The sequence below is a fragment of the Monodon monoceros genome, unplaced genomic scaffold, assembly GCF_005190385.1.
Source record: "Monodon monoceros isolate NGI ecotype Baffin Bay Population unplaced genomic scaffold, NGI_Narwhal_1 Super_Scaffold_3, whole genome shotgun sequence".
In the NCBI taxonomy this organism is placed as follows: Eukaryota; Metazoa; Chordata; class Mammalia; order Artiodactyla; family Monodontidae; genus Monodon; species Monodon monoceros.
The window spans coordinates 40148611-40169642 of NW_021703780.1; the positions used below are offsets into that span (position 1 = coordinate 40148611).

The 21032-nt window shown below is 53.1% G+C and overlaps 1 protein-coding gene across 1 annotated transcript; it reads left to right on the forward strand.

Annotated features, from left to right (window-relative positions):
* The first annotated feature begins 5355 nt into the window (after positions 1-5355).
* IP6K3 (inositol hexakisphosphate kinase 3) lies at positions 5356-17259 on the forward strand. The gene is made up of 5 exons (XM_029242143.1): positions 5356-5542; positions 11531-11741; positions 12829-13004; positions 14016-14191; positions 16840-17259. The coding sequence occupies exons 1-5, from the start codon at positions 5356-5358 to the stop codon at positions 17257-17259; spliced, it is 1170 nt and encodes a 389-aa protein (XP_029097976.1).
* The last annotated feature ends 3773 nt before the right edge of the window (positions 17260-21032 follow it).

Sequence of the window (21032 nt, forward strand, 5' to 3'; positions counted from 1 at the left end):
ATTATTCTCCTGAGAAACAGAGATGGGCATTGTAAGGCCAGTGGTCCATAGTAGATGCTTCATAGGAGTAGCTATGATCGTAGAGGATATATTTGTGCAATGAAATATTTGAGTGCCTGAGGTTGCTCCATACAGGGTATCTGGCTGTGAGTTGGTGAATTAGTCAGGATGCACTAGGTTGAGCTGCATAACAAAATACCCCCAAACCTCAGTGCCTAATATAGCCCAGATTTTTTTCTCTGTCATGCATAGTCACTCAGGAAGTGACTGTGCTTCCAAAATTACCTTGGCCAGGAAAGGAGAATTTAGGACACTGCTTTCTCTAAAAGCTCCCACCAGAAGTGTCATATGTCACTCCCCTCCATGCGATGTCGGCCAAAGCAAATCACACGTTGGCCAACGTACCTTCAAAAGGAAGTGAAATCATACAACATTCCCGTAGGAAAAAACAGAATATTTGTGAACAGTCTTGACAGTAACCACAGTCAACCAACTAGTTTCCAGATACAAGGAGCTGACAGCCTCTGATAAGATAGAGATCATGACTCATTTAGTCCAAGCTGAACCCTTACAAGTTTGATTTGTGGTTTCACCTGCCACATTCCCTAAAATGGGAGAGGCGAGTTCTAAAAGAGGTGTATCTTCCGTAATTTTTAATGAACTCTGGTTTAGCCTGTGGGGAGAGGTTGTATATACAAAAAGGATCTCAGGAAGAGGAACTAAAATGTGCCGATTGGTGGTGACAAGCCACAGTGCCTTCATTCACCTCAGCTTGATGGGTGACATCTGTCACTGTGCCTGACGTCACTGGTACTGTCATCCGTCCCCACTCTGGGAGCCAAATACAACTGCAGGCCCTGCTGTCCATGACCCTCCTTTCAAACCAGGGAGTGTCTTGCAACCCAGCGCAGGCTGGCTGTCGCTCAGGCCCCGCAGGGCTGCACTGACACAGACAGTCCAGGGCCTTATTTAACGACCAGCTTGATGGCCGGGCCCCATCAGAGAAATTAGCCTTTGAGTCTCCTGGGGTGAGGCCCAGAGTCATTTCATTCAGGACATGATCCAGTGACAGGGCAGGAGGACACAAGGATCTGGGGGCATTTGACCACTGTTCCCAGGGGAGGGGGCACTAGGCTGAGCTCCTCTGGCTGGGAGCATCTCTCCCTCCTCCCTCCCTCCTTCATCCTTCCTCCCACTTCTCCCTCTCCAAGGAGCACTAGGGAAGGATGCTGGCCAAGAGGTTTGGGCTGTGGGTCTGTGGGAGGAGGCATGGGCTGGCGAGAGGGACATTTGTCTCCCTTCAAAGCACTAAAGGGAGCCCTTCAGTGTGTCAGAGGGGGTGTGAGATCCTGTCTCTGGTGACCGCCTCACCTGCCTTCCCAGCACCCACGCTGAGTCACAGGGGTCAGTCCTGAGAACAGCCCACACAGTGACAAAGCTCAAGTGGTAGAGACGCTTGGGAAAAGGACTCCACAAAGGAGGGCTGTGCATTCTGTCATCTGAGCGTCCTGACAAGGCTGTGGCAATGGGCGGTAAATGAAGACTCAGACAGTTACCCAATTCATCCCAGGAGCCTCAGCAAGCTGGTGGGGACGCCTGGAGCAGACCCGGGCACCTGACTCCTTGCCCAGTGCTCTTGGGAAACAGAACGGGGCCCAGAGGCATTGCTCAAAGGCCAAGGCTTTGGGTCAATGACAGAAGTGCCTGCGCGTGGCAAAAGGAAGGTCTGGGCTAAGAAAGGTCTGTCAACCTGAATTATTCATTTGGGACTTGGTAGGAAGGATGGGATGAATGGAGGCCTTCTCTAGCTCAATCCCACAGCAACAGACAGGAAACCTCAGCTTCCTTGGGAATCCAAGGTCAGCATCAGTGCCAAGGGGAAGCCTCAGAGTGCTTCTCCGAGCAGCAGCAAAACCCACCTGCCTGCCTCAGGCAGGTACCCCGAGGGCTGAAGCCACTGCCCATCCGTCCTCCTTCCGCCCCTTCCCACAACCTGCCTCAGAACCTCAGACCACACAGCTCAGGAGCTAGAGGACCTTCAGATATCCCCTAAGCTAGACCCTAAGATGACCCTTGAGTGGAAGGGCCTCACTTTCCCCAGATTCATGTCCAGCTTTTTTTTTTTTTTCCAGTATGCAGGCCTCTCACTGTTGTGGGCTCTCCCGTTGCGGAGCACAGGCTCCGGACGCACAGGCTCAGCGGCCATGGCTCACGGGCCCAGCTGCTCCACGGCATGTGGGATCTTCCCGGACCAGGGCACGAACCCGTGTCCCCTGCATCGGCAGGCGGACTCTCAACCACTGCACCACCAGGGAAGCCCCGAGCTTTTTTAAAAGTACAAACTGGTTACCCAGCAGACACCCCACCACTGCCAACCCACACCAAGTCTGGGGCAGGAGAGTTTACGTTGCTGTGTGTGAGCCGTCTCAGACGCCTGGGGTCTTCTGGCTGATCCTGGCTCCCTGAGAAGGTTTGACCAGGGCTCCTGAGAACACCTGACCCTGGGGGTGGCAGGGATGGGAGGCAGAGGCGCTAGAATGACACCGCCCCAGACAGAAAGCCCCAAGCCGGTCAATACCAAGGCCCAGCTCCAGGGGGACCTCACCTGACCCCTCACGATGGTTTCTGCAGCGGTATGGATCCCAGCCACCACTAGGACATGCACTCACTGTCATCAGGTAGCAGGAGGGCAGGCCAGGGGGCATCAGGGTAGGAGAAATCAGGCCTGGGGACAAGAAAACCTGAGTCCCTGTCCAGCACAGCCAGTGACTTGCGGGTGACTTTGGCCAAGCCCCAGCCTCCTTGGGGCTCAGTTTCCTGACTCTCAAAGTAGAGAAACAGCAGCCCCCAACCCCTCTGCCTCATGGCAGGTAAGCATGCTCTGAGCTAGTGTGCCTGGGTTCAAATCTCTGTTCTCCCCCTAATAGCTGGGCACACACACGCAAGTTACTTAACTTCTTTGTGCCTCATTTTCCTCATCTGTAAAATGAGGCCGATAACTAATTACCTCATAGGGCGGTTGTGAGGCTTACATGGGTTCATCTATGTAAAACTCCTGGCACACTGCCTGGCTGTGTGTTTGTTACCATTTATTGTTATTTTCTCCCCATGCCACCACTGGTAGGTGACATCCATGTCCTTAGAGCTCCTCGGGGGGACAGGGGGTGTGGGGAAAGAAGGGCGGTGGGCCGCCCAGCACAGCAGCACGAGGGCCTGACTGGGACTCCACCTGGACGCCGCCAGAGCTGGGCTTGCAAAGGTGAGGCCAGGCCTGGTTAGCCCCAGGCGCTGGGAAGACAGCGTGGTGCATGGGGCCTCGGCTCCTTCCAGGAGTGGCTATAAATGAGCTTTACAACCTGGCTGTCCCTCTGCTTACCAGAAGCGCCTCTTCCCCCCTTACCCGGGGACAGGTGAGCTGGCAAAGGCTGACACACAAGTGAGCCCGGCCAGAGCAGAGGTGTCGGGCTGCCTTGGTTTTTCTCTTCCTTCCTCCTTCCTGCTTCGGCCAAGTTTGCAAGGAGGATTGGGTTTGCCAAGGAACTGTGATGTCTTGTCTGATAACCAGACTGAAGGTATCAACTCATCCTAGGGCTGATTCCCGATTTTCCTTGTATCTAGATGCCTCCCAACTTATTTCCTCAGCTCCTGGGGGCAGATCCCAAGCAGGGCTCACCTCTGGGTGGACTCAGAGCAGGGCTGGGGGGAGCCCCTCGCCAACAGGCCCCAGTCCTCCTCGCCCCAAGGCCTCGCCCCAGCACCCACAGCCTCCCCGGTCATGCTTCAGCCACGCATCCGGCAAAGCAAATGCACACACCAGGCAGAAGCCACCCCCTTTCCCTTCCTAAAGGGGAGCTCTATGGCCTGCCAAATAGTAGTCAATTCAGGAGCGGCGCCCTGGAGGGGAGTGTCGGGCCGGGCTGAGGCTTTCAACTCCGCCTGGTGCTGGAGGTCCAGGTGGCTGGTGGGAGCTTCTCTGAGCTGGAGTCCTGAAGCAGTTGACAGGTACTGCTGTGTGTGGAGCCAGCCAGCCATGCCCATGGTCTGGAATGAAGGTCAACAGAGGGTTAATCACGCCCAGCACTGCCTAGCCTAGTTGCATCCTTGGCCGGCCGGGAGTCCAGCAGAGGAGAGAGTATTAATAACTCCGTGGTGAGAGGCACCGCTGCGGGAATGTCCTCTCGAACAGGATGAATACGACCATAAGAGCCTCCCCTAGCAGTGTCTCTTTGGCACTCTCCTGAGACAAAGTCAGGATGTCTTTAGGGGCCATGTTTCCAGCCCAGTGTTCCAGCATTTGCCTGAGGTCCGGCAGGCCCGCTCTTAGGGAGGGTGAAGGATGCACACGTGGTGGGGGACAAGACGAGGATCCCCCGCTTAAATTCTGCCTGTGCTCCTGGCCTGAGGTGGGCCCCAGCAAGCCATCAAAGGCCTTGCTTTCCTCATTTGCAAGCAGCAGTGATAAAACCGGCCCTCCCAGTACCGGTAGGAAAATATGACCACCATGGCAGTAATGCTAGAAATAATCATGATAAATCACATTTATTGAGCACTTAGCTCCGGGCACTGGGCTAACCTTTTCATGGGCTTATATCTCAGTTCTGAACCCTAAGTCCACGAGATGGGTATCATAATTATCCTGTTCTACAGATGGGGAAACTGAGGCCCAGAGAGGTTTAGTAACTTCCCCAGGTCACATAGCAATAATGTTGTGGAGTCATGATGGTGCACAGCAGATGTATATGCAATATCAAAATGAAGCATTCCTGTACCCCTCCAGCCCCTGCAGGATGGTAAGTCCCCACCAGCAGGGACTCTGCTCTCTTCTCGTTGGGTTGGGATCAAAGTTCCCAAAGAAAGGCAGACGACGGGACATGAGAAGTTCAGACACACTCACTGCACTCTGAAAGCTTACAGTTTTAGGTATTGTTTTTTGAACGTTTTAATATTAAAATTCAAAAGGCACAAAATGGTATTTAGTGAAAAGTCTCCATCTCAGCCCTGCTCCCCAGAGGCAGTAACTGTTACCAGTTGCTTGTAACAGATTATTCCAGAAGAAATCGATGCCTATTTACAGTCTTGCTTAACTACCTGGGGGTCGTGGCTGGCGACTTCAAGTGCTGCCCCCACCAGCACACCACCTCCCTCACATCTTTTCCCCTCCTCCTCTGCTTTCCAGGGAACCCCACCAAGAGCCCTCAGCCAGGAAGACACCTGTGCTATGACAGCGATAAAGGCCAAGAAGGAGAAAGTTGAGGACTGCTGACAGCCCCGCCTTCTGTCCGGGAGCTGCTACCTCGACCTCAAGCCCTCCCTCCTCTTGTGGATTTGCGAGTTGCCCCCTTCCCACGCTGAAGCATGGTGGTGCAGGACAGCATGGACACCCCTGGCGTGCCACTGGAGCCCTTCCTGCACCAGGTCGGAGGTCACCTGAGCGTACTGAAGTATGATGAGTATACGGTGTGTAAGCCCCTCATCTCCCAGGAGCAGAGGTTCTACGAGTCCCTGCCACTGGCCATGAAGCGCTTCACTCCGCAGTACAAAGGTGAGTGTCTGGGCAGTCCCCTGTGCTCAGTATCCCCGCATGGGGCCAGCACGGAGCGGGCGCACACACCTGCCACCTCCTCAAGCACGGTGGTGTGTTGAAGTGTTGCCATGGAGACCTGCCCCTCTCCACAGCCCAGCTGGCCTTCACAGCCCCAGTTTCTCTAAACTCTTTGAGCCTCCAGGCCTGGAGTGTTATGCCATTTGGCGTCCTACAAGTTAGCTCAAGCCATCAGGCTTCGAGGAATTGAGAATGGGATAAAGTGATTGCCCAGCCCCACCCCGCCCCGATGGGGCATCCTGGTCTGTGCTTTGGGAGTGCCATGGCTGGGTCCTGTGACTGTGGTTGGTAAACACAGGACAGGTGGAGACCTCCTTCACCTCCCTCAGGTGACCCAGGTGCATGGCAGGAGCCTCGGGTCTGAGACAGGTTATGGAGGGGCTGGTTCACAGTGTGTTTGGGAAACCAGAATTCCCACCCTCATCCAAGGGCAAAGCCGGGGCATTTCCGCGGTGTAGCTGGGGAAACAGTGCACGGAGCAGTATGTGTTCTGGATCTGAGCACAGAGTAGGTTCTGGGGAGAGAAGGCGGGGGTGGGGGGGGGAGGGCTGCTGTTTGCTGACCTCCGGACAGGGGCACTCTGTGGGCTGCCAGCATCCGCGGGGCAGGCTGTTTTGTTCACATCCAGCCTTCGGTAAAAGCGGTTCACAGGGCTCAGGGCAGGACTCTGCCAGCCGCGGGCCCACAAAGGGATACATACTCAGAGAAAAGACCTCCTTTAGAGGATTTTAAACCTCTAATAAGTCAGTTAAAAACTTACCTGCATTTCAGTGATGTGGATAACTGGGAAGGATGGGGCCTGTCTTCATCGGTGTTTCTCAAAGTGGGATGCAGGATCAACCAACTTTACCAGAATTGCTGGTGTGTGTGTGTGTGTGTGTGTGTGTGTGTGTGTGTGTGTGTGTGTGTGTGTGTGTGTGTGTGTGTTTAAACGCAGGCTCCCAGGCCCCATTCAAGACCTCTGAATCAGAATCTCTAGGGTCAGGGCCTAGGAATCTGTATTCAGTATGCTCCAGATTCAGACCCACTGAGAGGGGCCCAAGGCCTTGAGCCCTGGGCATTGCTTCAGTCATGGGCTGCCAGCACCTCTGAGAGTCTGAGATAAGACAAATGAGAGACAGGGGTGGATGGCTGGTGTACAGCCTTTGCAGGCCTCCCCGAGGGCCCTCTGGGTCCGCAGGCCGGTGTTGCCCATCAGCTGTGGTTCACTGCCCATCTTGTCTGAGCACCCACTGGAGCTAACATCTGGCCCTTCACAACTGAACTCAAGCCAGCAAAGGGGCGGCAGGATCTCGGGTGGGGTGGCCTCCTGCCCGCAGCATTTCACGCTGGTTTGACACAGCTCTGGAGCTGAGACAGGCTGCCAGGGCAGCCCCAGGCAGAGCGGGGAAGTGAAAGAGGCCGGTGGGTTTCCAGGACCACATCCTGGTGCCCTCCCCGTTCCCTGTCTGCACAAGCCATCCTCCATTTGGCGGGGGGGCGGCGGGCGGGCGCAGGTGGGTTAGGACCGCACCACTCTGGGGAGTCTTGGGCACTGTTGACTCTCCAGACCCCTCCTCTGCCCTGCTTCCCTCTCAGGTTGGGCCCATCCTGGTACCACCCGCCTTGGGCCCTGCTAACTTGATAGATTAATTTGAGTCATCAGTTCATGCATCAGTCTTTGCCTTGGGGCTTCATTCAGGAGATGATGTTTGCAAACAAGTCGGGAGGGGTTGGGTCAGGGAACCACAGGACATCTCTCAGGTGAGACCAAACAGCCTGACTGAGGGTGAGAGTGAGGCAGAGCCCATGGGCTGGCGTGACACCCAAACAGGAGGTTTCGATGATGCAGAAACGCTGATTCCCTCACCTGCCCGAACACGGTCCACGTGGTGCCAGCATCCAGGCACCACCCAAGGAAGCGTACGTCTGAGGAGACACTAGAAAGGGCCCAGAACTGGGACCCTCAAGCCCTCAGACGCCAGGGTCAGGGAGCTGAAGTCAGGTTTGGGATGGGAAAGGGTCCCTCGGAGGACCTCAGGCTGTGCGGGCATCTTGTTTCACCAGAAAAGAAAAGTAATATCGGCCAACCCTTAGTGTTCACTCAGTGCCAGACACACTGGAAGCAGTTTCCATGACTGACTCGTTGAATCCTGACAACAGTCCTCTGAGGAAGGTGTTTCTATCATCCCCATTTCACAGGTTAGCAAACTGAGGCACAGAGAGGTTACCCAACTTGCCTCAGGCCACACAGCTAGTGAGGCAGAGCCAGAATTCAAGTATGGCTCCCAAGTGTGGGCTCTCAGCCCCCCAGGCCGGCTCCACCAGTGACTATCACTGAAGAGACAACTCCTCAGATGCCAGTGCTCAGGGGTCACCCAGCCCAACGTGGGAGGGGATGTGACTTGCCCAGGGTCACTCAGCTAGTGACCTCAGGTCAGGGGAACTCGAACACCCACAAGGCTGCCACAGGGGTCTCCCTTTTCTTGCTGGTGGGAACAACCCAGAAAGAGAGGCTGTTCCTGACGTGGCCGCCGCATGCCCCAGGGCCCACCCTCTTCCTTCTCACTCCCTGCACGGTGACGGCAGTGGACTGCTGGGCAGGCACGTCGCTCCCAAGGGCAGCTTCCCTGTGCCAGGAGCTCATCTTGGACCCTTTGCTGGGTTCCTTGGGCATGACAGCGTCTTGAGGCTGTGTCCGTCTGCCTCCCAGTCTGCCCATCGGCTTTGGGTGAGTGAGGACATGCTCCTAGGTCAAGTTGGTAGTGGATGAGCCAGATTCATATTACAGACGGCGGCAAATAAATGTTCTCATGAGCTTAAAAATAAGTACATGACAGAATACTCACGGAAGCTACTCAGCCAAATCGAAATTGCTGAGATGCTCTGGGCACGTCAGCCAAGGCAGTGAGCACTCGTGTCTGCCCAGGTGCTTGGGGGGCTGGTGAGCAGGCAGACAGGGCCGGGGTCCCCCACTCTCCTGGCCAGGCAAGGACAGCAGAGTGTTGGGAGCCCGTGGGCCGCCAAGTCCCCATGGACACCCAAGGCAAGCACAGAGGCCAGCCAGCTCCCCCTCTTCTCACACCTGGAGGGTAGGCTCTGGGGCCTGGGGGTGGTTCCCAGGCCAGTCCTCCTCCCCGGAACAAGCACAGTGACCCTCCCGCCAAGAAGTCTAGGCTGGAAATGTAACACCGTATCCTTGGGCTTCTTGGCGCTTCCGGCCCTCGGCACTCTCACGAGGTGGTGGCATCGTAGCCTCTCCGTTCGCTCCTGTGGAACAGAATGACCAGAACAAATGTGACTGGGGACACAGCAGGAGTGTGCCTCGTCCACACACAGGTAAACATAGCGTGATGACACAGGAGTCTCCCGATTAAGTCCCAGGCTCAGTGCGACAGCCTGTTCCGTCTCCCACATTCACGGCTGGCGTGGCCTCCATCCCTTACCAGCTGTGTGACCTCGGGTGAGTTATCAATCTCTCTGAGCCTCAGTGACCACAGTCAAGTGCCTTGCAGGCTTAGTGATCAACAAAATGCACATAATGCTGGCACACAGTAGGTGTAAAAGACCAGGCAGTGGTTATTACTACCGTACTTGTGTCCCTGACCTGCCATCAGCCCCCTGCTCTCATGAGCAGGACAGCCCTGGTGGGCTTGGTCTAGGGATGCAGGCTACTGTCCAGGTAAACTACAGAATGCTCTGTTATGGTTACTATCATGATTACTTCACGGGACACTGGGGCCTGGGATGAGCTAAGGAAGAGCAGAGTTTTTTAAGGAACTGGAGGGAACCGAAGGTCACGCTCAGGCTGCAGAATTAGGGCACTGGGAACCTGAGATGACAGGCCTGGCCCAGGGAGACCACTGAGCTAGGCACAGATGGGCCTGGAGCGTGCCTCGCTGAATTATAGAGCAGCCCTGAAAATGAGTGTCTGCTCTGAGCAGCCCAGGAGGGCCGGCCAGGGCCGCACGAGGGGAAATCAGCTGCCTTGGCTGCTGGTTCAGCAGAAATGACCACTTAAACGCTGAGAAGGTGACCAAGTGGCCAGGGGAGGAAAGCAACACCTGGGAGGATGTGACCACAGACAACCCTCCCATCTGTCAGGGTCCCAGCGGAAAATGAGCAGTACATGCCAAGGGAGTTAAATAAAGAGAATTTTTCAAGGGACTATTCACAGAATTGCACACAGGATTAAGGGAACAACTGGGGAGACTTCCCTGGCAGTCCAGGAATTAGGACTCCATGCTTCCACTGCAGGGGGCATGGGTTCGGTCCCTGGTTGGGGAACTAAGATCCCACATGCCATGCAGCACTGCCAAAAAGAATAGGGGGGGAACAACTGGGGATGGTGAAGCAACCAGGGAGCGGCACGACTGGAAGACTGTAACCAATCCCAGGCCTGAAGGGCCAAGGTGAGGGCGTGGTGGAGTTGAGCAAGAGGGAGGCTGCAGAGAAACACAGCCACGGCAGAGCCACGCCGCAGCAGGGAGGGAACAAGTGGGATAAAGCCCCAACCTTTCTCCTCCCCTCCCCCCATCTCCAGCCAGTGTCCCTCATTGGCCCAACTGTCAGGCAAAAGAGCCATTGGTGCAGGCTCCCCTGGTGGCGCAGTGGTTGAGAGTCCGCCTGCCGATGCAGGGGACACGGGTTCGTGCCCCGGTCCGGGAAGTTCCCACATGCCGTGGAGCGGCTGGGCCCGTGAACCATGGCCGCTGAGCCTGCGCGTCTGGAGCCTGTGCTCCGCAACGGGAGAGGCCACAACAGTGAGAGGACAGCGTACCGAAAAAAAAAAAAAAAAAAAGAGCCATTGCTGCATGCCAGAGTCAGCCCCCAGGCACAAGATGGATGGAGAATGGGTTGGTAGAAGAAGGAGCAAAGAGAGGGTCCTCACGGCATCAGCTGCAGGAAGAACAGGGAGCAAAGGACTCTAGAGAGCCGGTTCTCTCAAAAACATTCGTGTGGCCGTCTCCCGGGCCACGACCATGTGTATCTTCCACCTTCACCAGAACTCTGGCGAGGCTGGGCACCCACAGAGGGAGGGCTGGACCCTGCCACCAGAGCGAGAAGTCCAAAGAACACCAGAGAGCCATTAACGTACAGGCCAGAGCCAATGACCTGACCTGGTCAATGTCCTAAAGGAGAAGCTCGGCTAGCGCATGGGTTCAGTGGGTGTCCTCACATCCTTCGCTATCACAGCCAGCGACTGGAGTAGGATGTCATGCCTGGATTACAAACACCGGTGGTTAGGAGGTACCATTGGAGAAATCTCACACGCCTTCTGTTTTCTATCAAAGAACCACATTCTGTCCATAATCTTCACGTGCTGTGCGTCTAACCGTAGGCAATGGCGAACGTCAGTGTGAAAGCCAGGGATGGGGGGAGGATGAAAGAAGGGGCAACCCGAGCACCAGGAGGCTGTTAGAGGAAGGCTTCCTGGAAGAAGCTGCTCAGATACAGGTTAACAGAGGGGAGAACCAGGGTGTCGAAAGAGGCAGAGGACAAGGGGCAGGGATGAGAGGAGCCCCCGGCTTCCCTCACTGCCACTCAGAGGCGGGGGCCCTCTTTGCAGAGGACCAGCTCGGATGCCCCCAGGTTGGGCCCCGGTGGGGTGCTGCGGGGTGCCTGGGTGGTGTGCTCGCGCACGGAGGAGTGGAGATATGAGGACAAAATGTACACAGCTGCTTTGTTTCAAGCATGAAGGGGCAGGGAGAGGTGACGAAGCAGAAGCTTTGCCAGCATCCATACGAGGCCATTTTCTGCAGGCTCCGCAGCTCTGGGCTCATTCTGGAACAGGATCGGGTTGAGGCCAGTCCCCGTAGCTCTTCCTTGAGAGACGAGCTGGGGAAGGGGGGCAGTTGACCACTGCCATTAAACTATAGTTCAAAAGGACATCACACTGCATCCACTCCGTAAATGTCATCTGGTTTCTCCATCCCTCCCCTTCTGCAGGCACCATCACCGTGCACCTCCGGAAAGACAGCCGAGGCCATCTCAGCCTGGTTGCCAACCCACTGAAGGAGATCCGGGGGCCCTTCCAGGTCTCCACGGAGTCGGCGGCCGTGGCCATATGGCAGACCCTCCAGCAGACCACCAGCAGCGGTGGTGCCCTCCCCCTCCCCCAGTGGCAGCACACCCAGCTGGCACACTCACTCAAGGAGAGGTGAGGGCCACTTGGCAGGATGACAGAACCCGGGCCGCACGTCCCTAGCAGGCACCAGCACTGCTCCCACCTGTGCCCAGGCTGATGGCTCCCCATTAGGGCCAGAGCCGAGAAAAGGAGAAATTCAGATGAAGCCTCTGTCTAGAATAAGCCACGTGACCAAAAAAAAAAAGGAATGCATTTTCTTTGGTGCCACTTCTAGAGGGAGGATTTCAATTCATTTCATCTCGCAAGTGGATGCACACGCCGAGTCCTATACAGAGCAGACATTCAGTGTATATTTGTTTCATTAAATACCTGTTTCACTGAGACCATGAGGTGTCTCTGGAGGGGGAAAATGTGCAGAGCAGAAACCCCAGAAGAGTTGACATAAAGGAAAAGTGTGGCTAATGCCTCTCTAAAATCACCTTCTGTAGCTGTCAAGCCTGGAGAGGAGAGAGGTCAACTGCAGCGCTCCGTGGGGCCCTGGAGACTCAGGCGGGAGCCCAGGGTCCTTGGACAGTTCTCAGATCAGCTGACCTTTCTCAGATGAAAAGGATCCCTGGGGATTTTTTAAACTCTTATGGGAAACAAAAGGGAGCTAATACAATGAAAGTACCTCCCTTCCCCAAGGATCTAATTAAGCCTCCCGGCTTGGCGTCAGGAAGCGGTGCATATTATCTCCATGTTACAGACGGGGAAGCCGAGATGCAGAGGGCAGGAGAGGGTGGACCCAGGACCTATGATTCTTCCCCCCCATGGCATCTGAAGCCACAGTAACAGCCTAACCTCCAGCCTTCTGATTCCAGGCAGGGTCGCCACCTCTATACTGTGTTGCCTCCAAAGGGAGGTAATGACCCAGGTCATTTACAAGTGAATTTAAACCGCCTCAGTGCTCCGGTGAGTTATTCTGGACTTTAGAGAGACCCCTTCGAGGCCTGCAGCGTGGCCTGATCTGGTGCCCCGGGGCCTGAGCGGGGCCGGCAGGGCACTCCGAGGTCCTGCAGGCATCCTGAGAGTAGCCAGGGAGAGTCCACATCAGGGTCCAGCCAGGAGAGCCCAGCCAGTCACAGGGGCCCTGACTGTCATGTGCTCCCCCCGCCCGCAGCCCAGCCACAGCACTCCTGAGGCCCGAGCTCCACCTCAAGGCCCAAGTCCCCTCCCTGGTGGAGGATGTGAACGGGAACCAGACAGAGAGGAGAAGCTTTAACCCGTGGGGCCTGCACTGCCACCAGGCCCACCTGAGCCGCCTGTGCGCTGAGTACCCTGAGAACAAGAGGCACCGTATCCTTGCCCATGACCCGCCCGCCCGCCCAGCCACCACTGCGCACGGTGCTGTCAGGGGCGCGGGGCGGTGAAGGGAGTGATAGACAGACGTTTCGGGGCAGGGCCAAGGGAGGTGTGGGTAGGGAGAGACAGCCTGATGTGAGAGAGAGTGGGAGGCACAAGCCCTCCCACCTGGGACCTGGGAGAAAGCAGATCTCTCCAAAAGAAAAGCCAGAGGCTGGGGAAGGAGGACTGCGGGAAAAGCTGAACAGAGTAACCCTGTTTGGGCCACTGACTGTGTCTCTGCCACCTGGGCAGTGGGGATGGACAGGGCTGGGGCCTCTGTGGGCAGATAGGAAAGATGACTGCCACGCTGGGTGGGGGTAGGGGTGCGGGCTCAAAGGGAGGGTGGGTCCCTGCACCCATCCTCCCTTTTACACCTCCCACAAACTCAGTGAGCAAATTCAGGCTTGAAATGCCCCCCTTTTGTCACCTCTGGGCTCCTTCCCACACACCGGTGGCTGGTTTCTCTGTATTTACTAAGACACACCTGCAGCCCTCATCCCTAATAAGCTTTTGCAGGATAACTACTCCGCTGAAATTAAGATTCCTGCAACTCATCTCTGAAGCTAATATCAACCCACTTCTCCCCAAAAGGTATTGGCCCATTCAGTGACTCGAGGTTTTAGCCTTATGATTTTCTGCCATAACATGTAAATTGGGCATGGCCTGCCAGGGATTTCACTCCTGAATTTAAATTACAACCTCAGAGCAAAAAGGAAAAGGAAAAAAAGCTCACATCCTCGTCAACTCCCCCTAAATAAATGGACTTATGAAAGCAGCCTGCAAAGTTAATACCTTGAATTCTTCACAGCGACTGACAGGCTGGTCTGTAATGAAAGAAATGGGAGTGAAGGGATGGGGCTCAGAGGAGGGAATCTCCAGCCAGCTTCAGAGGCCTGCTAACCGCCTCCTGTGGGGCAGTGGCCTTTATGTCCTCAGAAGCCTTCCTTAAAGTAGCATGACCAGGGTTCCTGCTGCTGGAAAACGTCGTGTCACAGTACAAGCATCCCTGCATCTTAGACCTGAAGATGGGGACCCGGCAGCACGGGGACGATGCGTCGGAGGAGAAGAAGGCCCGCCACATGAGGAAGTGTGCACGGAGCACCTCGGCCTGCCTGGGCGTGCGCATCTGCGGCATGCAGGTAGGTGGGGGACAACTGCGGGGCTGGGCACCCTGGCATGTCCACTAGGGGCAAGGATGTCTCCCATCCAGATGCTGCTGCCCCCCGCAGGACCCTTCATTTTGTGGGAGCAACAGAGACGGCAGCCAAGCACCTCTTTCACCAAGAAAACGTGTATCCTGGCCTAGGACACACTGGGTTTTTTAAAGAGCGCCTTTCAGGATAGTGATATCAAAACCCCACCATTTGGGGGGAATGTAAATTGGTGCAGCCACTATGGAAAACAGTGTGGAGGTTCCTCAAAAAACGGAAAATAGAATTGCCATATGAAAAAAAAAATTAGAATTGCTATATGATCCAGCAATCCCACTCCTGGGCATATATCTGGACAAAACTGTAATTCAAAAAGATACATGCACCCCCTATGTGCGTAGCAGCACTTTTCACAATAGCCAAGACATGGAAAGAACCTAAATGTCCATCGACAGATGAGTGGATAAAGAAGATGTATATATATACAGTGGAATACTCCTCAGCCATAAGAATGCCATTTGCAGCAACACGGATGGATCTAGAGATGATCATACTAAGTGAAATAAGTCAGACAGAGAAAGACAAATACCATATGATATCACTTATATGTGGAATCTAAAATATGACACAAATGAACTTCTATGAAACAGAAACAGACTCACATAGAGAACACACTGTGGTTGCCAAGTGGGGGGGGGGGGGGGGATATATTGGGAGTTTGGGATGAGCAGATGCAAACTATTATACATGGGATGGATAAACAACAAGGTCCTACTGTAGAGCACAGGGAACTATATTCAATATCCTGTGATAAACAATAATGGAAAAGAATGTATATAACTGAATCCCTTTGCTGTACAGAAGAAATTAACACAACATTGTAAATCAACTGTACGTCAATAAAATTTTAAAAACCACCATTTTTAAACTCATCTCAGGATCTCTGGCAGTTGGAACTTTCCATGTGACCACGTTGGTCCTGCCCATGTTGAGAGCAGACCTTTGATGACAGTGTGCGAGCAGGTCTGGGAGAGAACTGAGAGAAAGCTTCTCTGCGTGCCCCGTTGGTTCCTCGTTCTCTTGAACCATGAAGCTGAACCCTCTCCTTCTCAGATGCTGGCAGGCAATCTGCTCTTTGAATCGTTACTGGCCATTTCCTGTTCTTTCTCTGCTTTTTCTGCTGCTTCTTGCTACCTCTTCTCGTTAACAAAGTGGGAAGGTCGTAACCTGCAAAGCCCAGCAAAGGAATGGTTAATTTTTTATTGCCCCGACTCCACACTTCATTTTTGCTGTTCTGATGTGGCTTATAGCCAAGGCTGCAGGAGAACAGGAGGAAATAAACTTCCTCCAGCGGCTCACTCTTAGAGTCTATCTACTAAAGCAAAACCAGACACGGATTTGATGGTAATCGTTATAGCTTTCCTTAATTGAAACTGCCACCCCTTGAAGCTGGAAGTTGAGTCTATAAATGTGTGGCACAGATGTCCCTAGGAAGGCTTGGAATACAGTCCTCAAGAGAATGGAGTGTGACAATTTGTGGAGTACATGGAATCTCTCTCTGGACCTCAAACCTTCTGAAATTGATCTGATTTATTTACAAAGAGATGCCTGTCTTGTGCTTAGGAAGGCTAATTGTAACAGCTGATCTCCAGCCCTCCAAAGGCAACACCAAGTCGATGGTATCTTTCTGATTTTTTTTTTTCAATTCCTGTTTTCTGTAAACATATCATGTAATCTGAAGGCAGGGAAGACCTGAGAAACTGTCTTGATCAGGTACGGGCAGCCCTTCCCAGGTGTGCCAGGCAGAGGTGTGCCAACTCACCCTCTGGCCATGCCAGCCACTGACCTCCGTTCAGCCTCTGCCCGCCTCTGTCATCTGAATGAAATGGGAGCGGCTGCCACTGTCTCCCCACTCGGCATCTCTCCTCCATCTGCTCCCTTCTGGTGGCCAAGACATGACAGGGGAGGGGAGAAGGGCTGATGCTAAAGAGAGGAGCCACCAACCCCACAGAGCTGCTGCGAACCTTCCCTGCTCCATCCAGGCTCCCCTCAACCTCACTGGCTGCCTGAAAACTCCATCCACACCTGATCTAGCCTGTCTTTTCATCTCTAAACAATTCACCCCACTCTACCCCCAGAGCCATTACGGTTTTCTTAGAATCTGCAGAGAAAGGACTTCATAAACTTTGTTGGGGGAAATTTTAATCTACTTGGCTTTCCAAGGCCATTGGCTGTGATTTCAGATTCCCACTAAAGCTTTCTTGCTTGGGTTTGCTAATATTTAAAGAGGGCCAGAAGCCAGGGTTCAAATCATGGTTTGGAGGTTGACATTGGAAATTCACAAGAAAGGAGATCCAAACCTTTTCCTGGTGGGCGGAGGGTCACCTTCATAGGATGAAGGATCTTTAGACCTTGGATTCCTATTAAAGGCTTGCACAGAAAGCATTTTAAAATGTAAAAGTTACACTGGTGCTTGATGAAAGATCATCCTGCCAGTCATTGCAGCCATTCTTGCCCTGCATCTCTAGAAATCTGTTTATATATTAGGTAGTTTGTGATGCTGCCCCTGTAGCAGATGTGATTTTTTTTTTTAAGTTTGCAATTCTTCACATTTTCTATCTTCTTTTTAATGTAAGGTTTATCAAACCGATAAGAAGCACTTTCTCTTCAAAGACAAGTACTATGGAAGAAAACTCTCAGTGGAGGGCTTCAGGCAAGCGCTTTATCAGTTCCTACACGATGGGACCCGGCTCCGGATGGAGCTGCTAGAGCCCATCCAGCGCCAGCTCCGGGCCCTCCTCTCAGTCATTAGGAGCCAGAGTTCATACCGGTTCTACTCCAGCTCTCTCCTCATCATCTACGATGGGCAGGAGACTCTGCAGATGCCCCACGGCAGCAATGTCGTCAAAGTTGACATCCGGATGATCGACTTTGCTCACACAACATACAAAGGCTCCTGGAATGAACACACCACCTACGATGGACCGGATCCAGGCTATATCTTTGGCCTGGAAAACCTCATCCAGATCTTGCAGGATATTCAAGAAGGAGAATGAGACTTGTTGGGTCCATCCAGATTTTTCTGGAGGATAGCTCTCCAAAGGGGCCTGTTGGTAGCTAGGGTAGTCTACACACCCCTGAGATGTGTCTGTAATAATTATATCTACATTCAAAAGCCATCTCTATACATGGCAGGCTATACTAACGGCTGCTAAGGAAACCAGCTCTGGAGGTGATTCGCGTACCCTGGCATCTTGCACTCATGCCGGTCGTCGCAGGCTGCACAGCAGGATGAAATGGCGCCTTTCTGGAGTAAAGGGTGGGGTGCAGAGGAGATACAGGCCAGCATTACAGTGAGATTCTGGAGTATTTGCATTTAAAGATGCTTTCTTGTTGTCATGCTGCAGTCTCACAAGCTGTAAGGCAAAAAAAAAAGAAAAAAAAAACCTTACTTGAGGAAGCCTGGAAGAATGAGTTCCCTAGTTATCGTTTTTCTGCTCACATGGGCTGCTGGCTCCCAGGGCAGACAGAGCTAACGAATGTCTCTTACCTTCCTCAGAGGCACTGTTGGTGGGGCAGGGTGAACTGGGACAGATCTGCCCATCTCACCAGCTTTGTCCCCAGGTTCTGAATGGACAAGGACAATCCCAGACACAGTACTGGCAAACCAAGACCCCAGCTTCCCCATTTTGGCCCGTGGAGAGGCGGGTCCTATGGGAAGTGATGATTTTGTCAGATTCTGACCATGAAATGCAGCTTCCGGTGAGGGTGAACTGCACATAAGGAAGATGTGAACTTCTACTCTCCAGTTCTATTTATTTATTTAGGGGGTGGGGTGGGGGAGTCAGAAGAGAGGAGCCTGGAGGACCCAGGAAACCAGGCAATGTTTATGAGACGGGTGGACAAGTGTAAATACGGAACTGAGAGCAAACAGTTCTAATTAATTCCTTCTTCTGCAGCGTGGAAACCTATTATGATGCCCTCGAGTCTCGCACTGAGATACATTACCCAATTAGGGCAATAAATTTGTTATCTGTTTGTTGATTCTGATCATCATACTGTATGGTAATTCCAATTTACGGGTGATTAAAGTATACACAGCAAGAACACTTCACCGATTTCCTTGTAATCCTTCGGGGAACCTGGGTGAGAAATGGTGGCTAATAAAATAGCTGCGTGTATCACAAGGCGGGCACCATACCTGAGAAATAAGTGGTCCTTTCACGTGAACCTTATACAGTGCAAAATGAAACCATTTTTGTATTCTCATAGCTAATTATCATCAACTTTCAAAAATTCGCACCAAAAAAAAAAAAAATCCACACCAATAGGAGGAAAGAGTGCCTGCACAATAAAAACTTTTGTTTAATTTTAGTTTACATTATATGGATTTCCAAGCAAGGTGACTTGCCTACTCATGTTTGGCCGAGGTAAAGATGTGAGTGATTTGCATGCCCTGCGTCCATGGTGGAGAATTGAGTCAAAGCACGCTGAGTGGCAAAAGGAAGTCAGCCGAAAACAAAAGATTTGCTAATGATGAAAGGGAGCCCGATATACTGCTTTTTCTGGGTCACTTCCTTGCTTGAGAACCTGGTACCACATCAACCAAGTCCAAAGCTCCCTGGCTGAGCTTCTGATTTCTGTCCCCATTCTCTGCCTTTTGTACTGTGGGAGCTGCCTGAGGCTGAGGGGAATGTCAGCTGGAATCTAAGTCTTTTCGGACTGGCCACCCATGTGGCTAACCATGCTGCAACTGCTCTCCGTGGCTGGCTCCATCTTCCTGCCGATGTGATGACCCGCTACCCCTTTACCCCACGGTGCCCTTCATGGGCAGCCTTTTCCCTCCTCTGCAAATCTTCTGAGGTTCAGTCCAAATGATTCTCTCCTCCTCCTGAAGATATCACCAACAATAGTGCAGTTTGCTGCAAGGGACAAAGTTGGCTACCGTTTTAGACTGTTCTTCCTAGACTCCTGGACTCAGAGGGGCAACTGTGGTCTGGAAGCTTGTGTGAGGCTTTGCAGATTCAGCAACTTGGCTGAATGAGTCCACCCAAGTATTGCAAATCTGGGTAGAGGGAGAAGAACAGAAAGATTCAGAGAGAAGAGAAAGTGATGGGTGTGTATGTGTTTGCTCTCCAATCTGAGTTTACTGAAAAATGGCAAAAGGGTGAGGGAGCCCCAGGTACCCAGCAATCTGTAAGCACAGCCCTGTCCTGCTCAGCTGTTCCCTGCTGTTCTCTTTGCTAAGTGCTATGGATGATCCAGCTCTTGGGAGCTTAGATTCTAGTTGAGGAGGCAAGAAAAACACAAATGAACTGACACAAACCACACAGTACATACCTAATGATACAGCGGATTAATCCACATGGTACAGGTGATCAATCCTGTAATAAAGTTGAACAGGTTTGCGGAGAGCTGAGTCATCACGGAAACTTGGAGGAGGTGAGACTTCATCTGGGCCATGAAAGGTGACAGGAGTGGGAAGGGGCTGGGGCATTGGTGAGGGGTGGGGAGTGGAAGGAGGGAAAAATCCAGCAGGCTCGTGAGTCTGTCGACAGACCAGCCCAGTCAGGGTGGGGGTTTTGTGGCTGGGAGTAGAAGTGAGCAGAAAGATGGAGTGAGCCCAGATGGTGGAGACCCTTGGAAATCTGGCCAAGTATCTCATTCATTTGTTCGCGATTTCATTCATCTGTCCTTCCTTCCCTCCATTCATCCACACAAAAGATATTTTCCGAGTGCCTGGTGCTTGACGCACGGTGCCAGGGCCTTATAGGAAACCAGGAAGTGTGAGGATTGTGATGTTATCCTTAAGAACCTTATGACTTAATGAGAGAGTAAAGACCCTCATGTGAAAATGTCACGGGTGCTTCAACAGGGGATGGGGGCCGTTTGCTTAGCAGTGCAGAGTGCCACACAGGAGAGCAGAGGCAGTGAGGACTCCCTGCCACATGGGGTGACCACAGAGGTGAAGCTGAGCCTTGAAAGGGAGGCAGGTCTGAAAGGTGATCAAGAAGGGCGGGTGTTCCAGGAAAAGGATCAACAACCACAGGAACGGGGAATCAAGCATTCTGCTCAGGGCACAGCGAGTGGCCTGTGTTGACCACAGAAGGATGATGTACGGGGCACCAAGGGAGATTAAGATGGAAATGGGGAAACCCCAGAATGTGAGAGTTAGAAAGGGCCTCTGGGGGCTTCCCTGGTGGCGCAGTGGTTGGGAGTCTGCCTGCCGATGCAGGGGACATGGGTTCGTGCCTCTGTCTGGGAGGATCCCGCATGCCACGGAGCGGCTAGGCCCGTGAGCCATGGCCGCTGAGCCTGCACGACTGGAGCCTGTGCTCCGCAGCGGGAGAGGCCACAGCGGTGAGAGGCCCGCGTACTGCAAAAAAAAAAAAAAAAAAGAAAGGGCCTCTGAACCTTCCGCCTCTACTGCCAGCTCTCACCTGGAACACTGCAAGAGCCTTTCTTCCCCAGACTGGGGAGCTCTCTTCTTTTTTGAACTGAGAAACACATAGGCAGTAGTCAGAGGAGGATAACTATTTTCAGACAATCTCCAAGTATCAGTGGCTTCACATTTCGATCCACTTGGGTTGGCAGAGAGTCTCTGCTCCACACAGCCATCCAGGGATCCAGGATCCTTCCATCCTGTGACACCACCATCTTCAACCACAGTCCTGAAATTTAGACAGCATGGAGAAGGCAGCCCTCACACCCCATCCTGTGGCCCTACCCAGATGGAGTCGGGGGGCTGAGATTACTTTAATTGTGTGCGCAAGATGAGGAAATGGGTTTGATGAGAACCTAGCGTGTCTCTACTGTAACCTTCCTCCAT